The 12,575-nt window shown below is 42.4% G+C and overlaps 1 protein-coding gene across 2 annotated transcripts in view; it reads left to right on the top strand.

Annotated features, from left to right (window-relative positions):
• The window catches only part of Cyria (CYFIP related Rac1 interactor A), a 118,610-nt gene extending 112,250 nt beyond the window's left edge, over positions 1 to 6,360 (top strand). The window contains exons 12-13 of one of the 2 annotated variants that reach the window (XR_005973134.1): positions 2,791 to 3,416; positions 6,176 to 6,360. Coding sequence is in view for 1 of the 2 variants with exons in the window: in XM_041639397.1 (XP_041495331.1) it covers positions 2,791 to 2,854 (64 nt within the window). In the remaining variant the exon portion in view is untranslated. Of the gene's footprint in view, positions 1 to 2,790 lie in introns of both variants that reach the window. The other variant, XM_041639397.1, reaches the window with a different exon arrangement.
• The last annotated feature ends 6,215 nt before the right edge of the window (positions 6,361 to 12,575 follow it).

Raw genomic sequence — 12,575 nt, 5'->3', positions numbered from 1 at the left:
TTTATCTGTACCGTCCTAGCTGTGCTGGAACTTACTTTGTAGTCCTGGCTGGCTTGAACTCAGGGATCCACCTGTCTCTGCCTACTGAATGCCAGGATTAAAGGCATGCAGCATACCTGTACCTGGCTTCATGTGCTCAAATGATGTTTCCATTCCACACAGTAAAGGGCCAAGTTAGGACCTATATCTGGGTCTTGGTGGTCCCGCGAGTCTTACACCTGACTCTTGACCATGATGCTCTATGTATAGTGGGGAATCCTTCTCGCTTCTTATGTCCATCTTAACCAAGGGCTCCTGACCCTGACTGCATCGGAGGAAGATGAAGGGAGTTTCCAGGAACTGAGTTTGCAAGCCAAGTAAATTAGTCGTTGGCCTTGAAACTCAAACATCCCTCTTGTGTTAGCTTGTTGTTTGTTTCTGTTTGCTTGGTTTGAACTCCCCAAGTGGCTTCTACCTTCAGCTGCCAGAACTGAGGATCTGTTATTCACTGCTGGGTGCCTGAATATTTAGCCAGCTATATTCCCACTCCTTAGGCACCTCTCTTTTTCCCAAGGATGCATTTGTTTAGTCCACTTTAAGAAAGAGGTTGTTATTTTTAGCCGTGCTGCATCCAAAGAAACTTGCTGAACTGCACAAACCATCCCCATGCAGAATTTTAATCTGGAAGACTCATGGACCTTGCTGTCTTAGCCTTTCATTTCCTTCTGTCCCATGCAATGCAATCCATGCAGTCAGCATGGGTAAGTCTAAGAGAAATGGGGCAGCACTCAGTTCTACATGCAATGCTCTACCTCCAGTCATATGTCCAATGCAGCTATTGCAATCCATTGACCCCAACCTGAACTATTATCCTCCTTCACTGGATAAAGCCAGCAATCTCAGGACACTAAAGTTACTGGTTTTCTGGCTTGCCAACTCATCATCTTTAGAGGATATATGAATCAGATGTTTGCTCAAAAGTGACACCCTATATCCAAGGACTCCAGGATGTTTGATTGAAAGTGAGACCCCAGCCTTCTAACACCCCTATATCCAAAGAGTCTGGAATGTAATATTAAGTTGGAAGTGTCACCCCAGTCCCTGTCTTGGGGCGCTAATGGAGTGCCAATGGGGCAAAAAGCTCCATCTCAAGCCCCCTCCCCTGGGATATTTGGTTTAAAGCATTACCCCAGCCCCTCCCCCCGGGAGTTGCCTTGGGCTGGACTCCAGCTCCCAGAAAGTCCACCAAATGCTGACCCCTCCCCAGGGAGGGCAGGACCACTCCCAAAGGCTATTTAGGCTCCTGCATGAGAAAAAGGAACACATGTTGTCTCCAGGGTTTGTGTGGGCTCCTCTCCCCTCCTCTTTCCCGCCATGCTGCCAGGGCCACCCAGGAAAGCACTGCCTTTATTAAACGTGGGCATTTTTGATTTGGTCTAATTGGAGTTATTTTGAGTCAGCAGAGAGGCTCTCCTTAAGATTTTTCCTAACATCATTCTCATAAGAGCCTCCCAAATCCGAGGTTTACTCCAAGCAAGACTGTAAGCACACCATGCTGGCTTTCTGTATTCATTAAGAAGACTTTAACTTCTGAGTCTCTGGAATTTGGCAGTTTCATTCTAGCTACCGAAACAGGTTGGAGATCAGGACATGGTATGAATTTGTGTTTCCTGGAGACACATGCTGAAGTGGGAAGATTATAGGCTTTCAAGGCAGCCAGACTTAGGCTCAAGTCAAATGTCACAGACTGTTCACGAGTCAAAACATCTGCTGTGGGATACGGAGGGAGCCACTGAAGCTCTTTGACCCTCAGCTCTCTTACCTGTGAAATCACGTCACTGACCACATTTGAAAAGTTCTTTGTGACCCAGAGCGCCTAACATGTCAAAGTTGTGTAATAGGTCATTTTTTTTACAATCCTTTGCACACAAGATCCAGTTTTACAATCCTTTGCACACTAGATCGAGTCCGATGCCACTTAAAATTACAGCTTCAGTAGTGTACCTGCATTTGTGCCCCCTGGTGGCAGCAATGGGGATAAGCACAGCCTCTCTATCAGTCATCAATTTTTAAATTTTAGGAGTCCTTAATTTGAAGTTCATCAGGGTTAGCTTCAATGGACAAGATGTTGAAGTAAGTGCTGTGAAATTTGTCTCCTTGAAGATGAGATCAGTTATGTCTACTCTTTGTGATTATTTGATGAGGTTAAAAAAAGACTGTAGATGTAATTAAGGAAGCTTATCAGGCCACGTGTGCTGGTACCCAAAAGGCATTGGCTGAATGAATTCCCACAACAAAAGACTTAGTTTGATACTTGCCACACAAGAAAAAGCAAATACCATAGCTACCTGCCTGACAAGTGTGGCGTTGTGGGATGAGTCTATAATCTCAGCAGTAGGAAGGTTGAGACAGGAGGATTGCCATGAGTTTGAGGCCAACCTGGATTACAGAGTGAGTGCAATGTCAACCTGGAATACTGAGCAAAACCCAGTCAATGTCAAATCAAAAATAAACTTCCAGGGCTGGAGAGATGGCTCAGCAGTTAAGAGCACTGGCTGTTCTTTCAGATGGACTTGAGTTCAATTCCCAGCATTCACATGGCAGTTCACAACTATCTGTAACTCCAGCTCCAGAGGATCTGATGCTGATGCACATAAAAGAAAAGCTAAATAAATTATTTTTTAAAAAAAACTTGCAGAGAATATATGGAACGAACATCAAAATGTGGCTTTTTGTCTAAAGAAGTGAGCCACGGTTCTTATTTGCAAATTTCGGTTGGGTGAGTCCTGACATCCAACTCTCTCTCCCCAGGTTCACTACAAAGCACTTGAATGACGAATCGACTTCCAAACAGATTCGGGCGATGCTTCAGTAGAGCCCTGCTTACAGAGGAGGATCTGTGTGCTGACCTCAGAAGATGTATATGTTTACATAATTTAATACAGATTGATGTTAATACTTGTGTATTTACATAACCACTTCCTTCTTGTCTCTGAAATATATGGACCTTAATTTGTATCCTGACTGACTCAACCCAGTAGAGCATAAATTGACTCGAGAGCCTTACCTTTGATGTTCGCCATGAAAATCCTGTCTCCAAGGGCCGAATTTGGAAACTTCAGTCTTGGCTGCTGGAGTCTTGCAGTGACACCTGTAACGAGCAGAAATTCTTAATAGTTTGTGGTATTGTTTTAATTCTAGTTGTGTTATCTCTCTGGGAGTATAGTTTATTGAAACACAAAGTACTTGATTTCCTGTGTCGGCTCAGATACAAGAAGCACACACAACTGTTGCCCTGATGGAGAGAGAGCAAGAGAGAAGAATGAAAGATAAGAAAAATGCATGTGGCGGGTGGGGCACAACTGTTGTGAGTTCAGCACGCCCCCCTCTTCCTTCAGCCTGCAAACCTCCCGTGCAGCGTTTCTGTATGCACGTGTGTGAGTAATCCAAACATTCTCCTGTCTCAATCCACGTTCCTTCCATTCCTTTTCAGTTGTTGTCAGAGGAAAATCGCCTGTGTTTTAATCCACTAATGAGGAGGCAATGGGTCGAGAGAGGGGTTCTTCCAGGAGGACTGAGGGAAGTGGCTATCTGAAGGGCATTTGAGAGAGGGAGCTGGCGTAAGGATAATCATATTTCTGTCAACCTTCTGCCTGCGGGGACAGAGAGATAGAACTCTGATTGTAAATAAGGCCACTCATTCCCCAGGAGCCTGCTGAGTTCTATGTACACCACCCCTCATGATAAGGAGATCCCACTTCTCTGTGAAAATGGACTGTTTATGTCAGAACTGAGAACTAAGGCACTTTGTTATTTCCCAGAGAAGGAGGGATTTAGAGAGAAGATATCTATGTTTCCTGATTGCCTGGTGTCAGCCTCCGCCACTCTGTGTACTTTGACAGATTCACTTTTAGTGCGCTCACCTTCCTCATGTATAAAATAGACAGTCTTGGGGGCCGGAGAGACGGCTCAGTGGTTAAGAGTACTTGTTGCTGTTGCAGAGGATCTGAATTTGATTCCCAGCACCCACATGGTGACTCATAGCTATCCATTATTCCAGTTCCAGGGCATCCAGTACCCTCTTCCGATCTCCATGGGTACCATGCATACACATAGTGTGCTCCTATACATGCAGAAAAAAAAAACATTTATACATATAAAATAAATGAACTTTTAAAAAATCTAAAAGAGTTTCTAAGAGTCCTGGAAGGCTAGTGGGAGCCACACCACCAACCTTCCTTCATGCATAAATTCCAAGGAATACCCTTATAATTATCAATCTCACCAGTGCTGCAGGCATTCTGCTATAGGTCACAGCCGAGTTAGGGGCGAATCTGGGAAACATACTGTGACATCTAATGGAAAGATGTGGGCACACAAGATGACTCTTACTTTGGACTCGATCCCCAGATGTTTCCTACCTGACTCTCTACTCTTCCCTCTTTCCCATGTGGCCTATGGAGATGTACTGTGGAGTGTATGGAGCCTTCTAGAGAAATCTTGAGGCTAACCTGTGATATTGCTTGCATGTCTCTCCTGGAAGGAGAGAGTTTTCCAGACAGCTGATGAGTAATAACCCTGGAATTCAGGTCTAGGACGATCGGGGTATAATACAGTTTGGTTCCCAACATTCCACGAGAAGAGCTGTGAAATACCTACATATCCAGACTAGGGAAGTGGCCATCCAGCATTCCATCAAGCCCTCCAAGAAAGGGAATACTTGGTTTGTCCCAACACAGAAATGCAAACACATGGGGAGAACTGCTTCCCTGGTCTGTATATCAGTGTAGTCAATGGAGAGGGAAGAACCTTGTCCTTTGGTGCTTTACCAGAAGAGTAAATACAGCCACTTGACTGATGTGCGTGTTCTCAGCAGAGCAGAATCACGCTAGATGGCTTCCATGAGCTTCTCAAACCTAGGAATTCCAAGATCCAGAGGAGGCCAGGAAATGTGATCATGTGGGGTGAGACATCCCTCCAACACTCAACTTTAGGGTGTTCCATTTGGCAGTCATGAGTATTGCTCAGTTGGGCAACCGTCGAGCCTACAAGGGCAGTGAGGCACACTGTGAGTGAGCTTGTGTCCATTTGCCCTTTCCTCAAAAGAGGAGACTGAGATGTCAGAGAAGAAAGGACTTCCCATTTTCTCTATGGCTCTTAGACACAGACCTGAACCATGAACCTAAGCCACGTTATTTATACCATAGCTGCCTCTCAGCTGGCTACATAAGAAAACATTAGAGATTATCTGTCAGATCACACACACACGCACAGTTGAGGATATTTGTAACTTTTAGTTAGACTTTCCATCCAACGGGACCAAATGTGTGTATAGGTGCTGTCAGTCTGCTTCACTTTAGCCAGTCCATTGTCTCCAAGATGAGACTCAGCGGGGCTTGAATTTTGAGAAGCCCAGGGTCTGAGTAGTTGCCTCAGGTCACCAAGAGGACAGGCTGAGTGTGTGTCTGTGATCACTAACAGGGAGTGGATCTTGAGTCCACTCCAGAACTGTTGTGGGAGACCAATTCTCTTAACAGACTGTCCATTAGGCATCGGGAATCCTTGAACAATTTGGTTTTTCTTTCTTTTTTTTTTTTTTGTGCTGCATGCATATGTATCCAGCACTCATGGGTGGTTTGGGGGAAAGTACTAGGGACAATATCAATGTTAATAATACTTCATAATTGATGTCTCATAAAGCCTTTTATATTTAATTTGAGGCAAGAAAGAAGGTCAAAATGGTGTTTCCCAGACATGTTGCTACTTTTGGCATGATAGCACCTCTCATGTTTACCTAGACATTCATAGTAAAAGCTGGGTGGAAATGGGTATTTTTATTGGTAATAAATAGAGCCAGAATATTAGAGCCGCAATATAGCCAGAATATTAGCTGAAGACCACAAAGAAGGTCTTAAGTGTATCTTAATATTTAGTTAATGTATTTCTCACCAACATAAACATACATTCTTGGTTATCACAGTTATATCAAACATGAATGGCAAGCCTTAGTTTTTCGAGACATCATCACAATTAAGTCAAAATTATTTCATGCTTCTTCAAGAGCAAGAAGAAACCTACCCAATCCAGGGATCCAGTTGTATAGTCAAGTCCAGACTTCTCATTCAATCTTACATAATAGACATCTCACCAATGCTCTAGATATTAATAACTAACATTGGGATTTTCTCTCCGCCAGCCCCTGCCTTCAGAATTCCATTGCCACAGTGCCCTGTATAGATGACTGCAGATTAGAAGGGGCTTTGAAGTTGTCATATGTTGTTTGCCGAAGTCATTGTAATTTTTTTTTTTTTGCCTGCATTGCCTCTTTTTGTACAGAACTTTCGAGTGTGAAATGAAAATTAAAGTTTGGTACATACATAATTTAAAGTCATGCTTTTATATGACGCACAGGGTAAAATGGGTGGTACAACATAGAAGCCTGCTTAGCCTGCCGTGAGGAAATCGCACCATGCCAGCTTCCCTTCCCCCACTCCTACCGTAGTTTCTTCAAGCATGGCATGCAGTGTCCCAAAGGCCTGCTTTTGGAATCCATGGTCTAATATTCATTTCGACAAGGACCGTCATTATATTAAAGGAGAAGAAGAGAAGAAGCCTGGCACCTCGAGATGCAGCAGTGCTGCTGGCTGAAGGATGCTAAGAAAGCAATAAATGTTCTTCCATTCTTTCAAATGCAGTAGCGTTTCCTGAATTTGGCAAAATTGGTGGGGGGAAAATCCCTCCTCTGTGTATATTCATTTTTTTTCAGACCACAGAAGCAATAAAATGGTTCTTTTAATGCATCAGCGCGGACACTTGCCCAGAGCGTTACTTCTCATCTGCACTCCTGCAGCCAGAGACCTTATTGTAGGGGTGCGCAGTCCATCTGAGTCTCTGAGAGGGACCTCACTGCAGCCTGTGAAAAGACAGGCATGACGCTTAGGTTGACTTGGAGCATGAAAGGAATGATGATGAGAACTTTTCTGTAAACTGATGAACGGCTAAATTATAAATGAGCAAAGGCTGGAAAGAACTAAATGGGAAACAGGGTGTATGAGTATGTATGCATGGATGTGTCTGTTTGTCTGTCTGTACTTCAGTATGTTCTGAGAGCCAAGGGGGTGGGAAAAGTATATGGGTGCCTGTTAAGACCAACACAGCTAAATAATGTTGGTGAGGTTGCTTGAATTGTATTCATTAGACACATTGATCCATGCCTGAGGCCAGGTGAAAACCAGTAAAGAGCCCTGCTCTTCTGTCCCATGTGGTGACTCGTACCCAGTAAATAGAAGGCACTGTGAAGCTAGTCTCCAAGGTAGAGCTCTATTCCTTGGTCACATCCAGTCCAGAGAGACTGTTTTCCCTGCTGTGCCTCTTCAGTTGTCTCCTTGTCATTGCCAAAGATCTGGAGATGCAGAAGTTCCTGGACATGGGTTCTGTAAAATGCCACCAAAGGCTATCCTTTGAAATTATGCTGTGTAGGATTCTAGGTTCAAAAAAAAAATCTCAGAATTTCTTAAGTGAACGGTTCTTAGAAACCCCTTTAAGTGTTTTCTCTGGGCAAATGTTCAGTTTCCTCATCAAACCTCATGTTTTCTGGAAGCTTCTTCCTCTCCTATGTTTTCTGGTCACTTTTCAATTATCTTTGTTTGCCTCACAGCTGGTTTTGTTTCAACGTGTGACACATTGTCCACCCTGCAGCTGCTATTGGTGGCAGTGGTCTTATTTGAGAAATAAAAAGGCTCAGTAGTGTCCTTCTGCCTTGAAGTTCTCTTTAAAGTAAATATCAAAGTATCTGAGGGAGCCTATTGAAGTACACTCTTCCAAATAACAGTATATTTGAAAAAGGCATGTCTTCCTTTGCTTGAGAAAAGTGCTCTGACCACCATGGGGAAGGGTACATGGTTGGCGGTGTTGTTTGTAAATATAGGTGCAGAGAACGACATACACCATGGCGAGGGCTCTCATCTCTCAGCAGGATTAGGTATTTCCCATCTCTCAAATGTGCAAGGACGCTGTACTCCCACGGTGATGACATCAAGCACGCCATCTTTCTGTATGTTTGAAATCTGCCTGATGATCAAGACCAAATCTTTCTTCCATCTTCGTGAAGCTTCCCATGACTACATCCCCCCACACACACACACCTCTACAGAATGCTAATTTCTCTTCTGAACTGTTACTGCATTTAACTTATTTTCTGCTGGATATAGGCCGCTGCACAGTACTCGGAAATGCATATTCACTGTGTCTTGAATTCCTGGGAACAAAGAATGGGCCTCTCAGAAAGCCAAATTCAATATACGCCATTGGCCAATAGAAGCTTTCTGCTGAGGTGAAACTTGGGTCTGAAAATCCAGGTGTGCTGAAATGAACCTGTGGAAATTAATTTATCCAGCTTAGAAGGTATTCACAGATAGAAATTTTTTGTCCCTTGGGCGGTCAATTTTATTTTTGAAAGAAATATTTACTTACTGTCAGGATATTTTAACCTCTCAGGACACAGAGAGTTTGTATCTTATGACTAATCTTCCAAGGACCCAAATGAGGAAACAGACTTCTCTTGATAGACCTGGCACTGCAAGCATTCAGAACACTAAGCATGTGGTATCTCGCTCCATTTCAGAAAAGGCGGCTCTTTAGTGAAAATACTGAGTTTGACACATCTAGAAGACCAAAGGGCAAGAGATCAACTCAGCACAGGATAGATCTCCTGACTTGACACAGTCTAGAGTCCTCTGGTAAGAGTCCAATCAATGATAGAGTGTTCACATTGAGTTGGCCTATGACTGTATCTATGAGGGATTATCTTGATTAATAAAGAAGACACAAAAAAACACAGTCCACTGTGAGTGCACCATTCTCTAGACGGGGGTCCTGAATGGTGTGAGAGTGGAGAAATGGAGCCAAGCCCAAGCAAAATAAACATACACATACCCGGTTTCCCTGTTTGACCATAGATGTGGTACAGCTAACTCCTTCTTGCTTCCAGTCCCCACCACCTTGAATTCCCATGAAAAAGGACTGTGGTCTGGAATTATGAACTAAAATAAACCTGTTCCCCCTAAGCTGCTTTTTATTAGAACCTATTTATTTATTTATTTCATCACAGCAACAAAAATGAAGCTAGGACATTCAGTAACTACAGAACTTAGTTCAGAACCTTGGATAGCAGACCAGGCGACTGTTCCAAAAATGCCTGGTATCTGAATCTGAATCCCCAAGCCTTGTTGGCTGTTTCAAGTTTGTCTCTGGAACTCCAAACATTACCGGATCTGTAACTTTGAAAGCTAAGCCCAAGGCTCTCTTCCTCTTGGGATTTGTGAGCATTACCTAAGCAGGATGGGAAGCAGTTAGGACTCACCCAGGAACATGCTGGCTTTTCATATTTATGATGTTTTGAAATAAGATGAGCTTAGCCAGGCTGTAGTGGTGCATGCCTTTCTTTATTCCCAGCACACTGAGAGGCAGAGGCAGGCAGATCTCTGTGAGCTCTGGGCCAGCCAACCTGGTCTACAGAGTGAGTCCCAGGAGAGCCAAGGCTACACAAAGAAATCCTGTCTCGAAAAACCAAGAGAACAAACAATCAAACAAACAAACAAAAAAGGAAGAAGGTAAACTTATAAAGGCATTGTTTTCTCCTTCCTCCTCTTCCCTCTTCCTTTCTTTCTTTCCATTTTGAGACAAAGTTTCTCTGTGCAGTCCAGGATTTCTGGGTATCTTAGGCTGACCTCAGGCTTGATCACCTTGATATATTCTTAGTTAGGGTTATTATAGATGTAATGAAACACCATGACCAAAGCAATTTGGGAAGAAAAGAGGTTATTTGTCTTACATTTCCAGATCATAGTCCTTCATTGGGAGAAGTCAGGCCATTAACTCAAGCAGGCTGGAACCTGGTACAGAGGCCATGGAGGGTGCTGCTTACTGGCTTGCTCCTCATGGCTTACTCTGTCTGCTTTCTTATAGAACCTAAGACTACCAACCTAAGTATAGCATCACCACGGTGGTCTGGGCCTCCCTGTTAATCATAAATTAAGAAAATGTCCTACAACTAGAACTTATGGAATCATTTTTTCAGTTAAGTTTCCTTTTTTCAGATGACTCTAGCTTGTGTCAAGTTGACATAATAGTATCCAGGATATATATACACGTATGTATGTATGTATGTATGTATGTATGTATGTATACACAAATCTATGCATGTATGTGTGTATATAAATATATGTATGTATTTATGTGTATATATATATATATGTATTTATATTTCAAGCCATTACAGTTTTCTTGGTCCTAGAAAAATGAAGCTCTACCTGTCTATCATCTATCTATGTGTACGTAGCCATGTATCTGTGCATTGGTATACAATATTTAAAAGATACATTGTTTTATATACCAACATTATTCTGAAGTTTTATACTTATTTCTTCTTCACCAAACAAAATTGATTCCTCAAAAGAAATGCCTGCCCATAATTTTATCTTGCCAGATGCAAATCTCTAGATTTGTATCACCCAATCTGTTCTGGGTCATATAAGTATGAACGTATTCATCTCACCTACAACTGAAACCCAGGTCATGCCACTAACAACAAAGTAACTTCCTGTACTTATGCACGCTGTCTTGCTCCCTCTGATTGTGGATTCACTAGCAAGCACTTTGGACCCAGACCTCTATGTACAGTTTGAAAGAGCTGTCAAGGCATTGAGGAGTGTGAACTTCTTGCTGTGTTGACCAAGTCATGAATGTCATATGGTCTATGTCAGCCTGGGACCAGATTCTCATTGGGTTCTCAGAGGAGAGAGCGTGAATCACAATAGTCATGCTTCAGGCCACTCAGAACCTCCTAGTATTGGATCTTCTTATCTTTAGTTTCTTAGATAAGTTTCCCAGAATCCATACATGTCAAAAGAACATTCTAATAGAAATATCTATTCAAGACATTCAAGCTAAAGCCTCAAATATGGATTATTATTTAATGGCAAATTTAGACAAAAGGAGAATGAGGATTCCAGTCACAGATGTGTACAACTGAATTCTTGCGTGTGACCAAATTCTAAGTATAGGAATGAGGAAGCAATCTTTAAATGCTGATGGCTCTCTGGACTACACTGAAGCTCTCAAGATGCCAGAACGGCTAACCTCTACAACCATAGTGTGTCACGGCATCCCAGTTCAGTTAATCATGCTCACATGACATGGAGACACATTTGGCAGGGGATATAGCATTTTGATCCCCTAAGAAGGTAGAGATTGTCCACAGTAAGGAAGAGAAATATAAACACATTGGAATATAAGGCTATATGCTTTCACTATAGAATGGGCACTGGTTTAGAGAGATGGCTCACAAAGTTCATCCTTGGCTCACAGAACTCAAACTTTCTGGGTCAACTGGGGGCTAGCAACCTAGTTCAGTGGGTAGAGCGCATGCTGTGTGTGAGCGTGAGGACTTGAGCTTGATCCTCAGCACCCACAGAAATGCTGGATGTAGTATTACATACACGTTTTCCCAACATCTGGGGCAAAGCCAGGTGGATTCTTATGGTTCATTGACTCTTTGGTCTAATCTAGATAATAGCCCCAGGTCCCAGTGAGAGACCATGACTTAGAAAGCATAGTGACAGCTTCTGAGGGACAATAATCAAGGTTGATCTTTAGATTCCAAATAAGCATGCATACAGTTGATACACATGTTTTTTTTCCTACATAGGTTCACCAACATAAATACAGATGTACACATGCACACTTACACAAAAGAATTTCTAGGTCATCCTTTGCTGCTAACCTGAGCTATAAACCCTGCCCTCTCAACTCCCCCAAGGGGAAACAGTTCCTAAATCAGTAAATATAAGTAGGTGTTGGTTGAATGAATGAAGTCAAGATAGGACTAGCCTCAGAACCAGGGCAGCCATTACTGAAGACTCTCTTGAGGCTCCCCAGTCTAGAACATGTAGCTTTAGGTCTTATTGAAGTGATGCATGGAGAATAGGTGTTTAAAAAAATAAAAACTATTTCCATACTACTAGCCTTTAAACTTTTTACTTTCAATATTTTGGCATGTTTTTAAGTGTTATTTTTGTTGGCTCCATAGAATAGGAAGTTTTTATCTTGTGAAAATAAGGCCATGCTATAAATAATTTATATGTTGTTTTTCTCATGTGAAATACAAAGTAAGCACCCTTAGAAGAAAGTATAGGTATACATACAGATACAAAAGTATAAAGCTAAGTGCACACACATACAAACAAAATACATAAAGTTGGGGGAGGTTCACATTATTAATTTAACCATTTTAGTTCACTCCTCAAACAGATTTCTTTGAGATTTAGTTGGTACACACAATAGACTAAACATATTTCAAATGTCTGTGTTCATGTTGACGCATACAAACATGCCCATACTGTGAAACACTGTACATAATAGTGTTATGTGCACTGCTGTGCAGACTACACATAATAGCCATATGCATTATCCATGGATCTCCTCAGTTCCTCTGTGGTTCCTTTCCCTTCACTCTCACCCTGCCATCCTCAGCAGCATGGATGCGTGCTGGTGCAGTATGCTCCTTTGCTGTGCCCACAAGTGTTAGAAACAGAACT

Source organism: Microtus oregoni, unplaced genomic scaffold, assembly GCF_018167655.1.
Source record: "Microtus oregoni isolate MIOR12 unplaced genomic scaffold, Mior012 000058F_ref0000040, whole genome shotgun sequence".
Classification (NCBI taxonomy): Eukaryota; Metazoa; Chordata; class Mammalia; order Rodentia; family Cricetidae; genus Microtus; species Microtus oregoni.
Note: the sequence above shows the minus strand (reverse complement) of the source record. Positions and strands in the feature narration are given on the sequence as shown.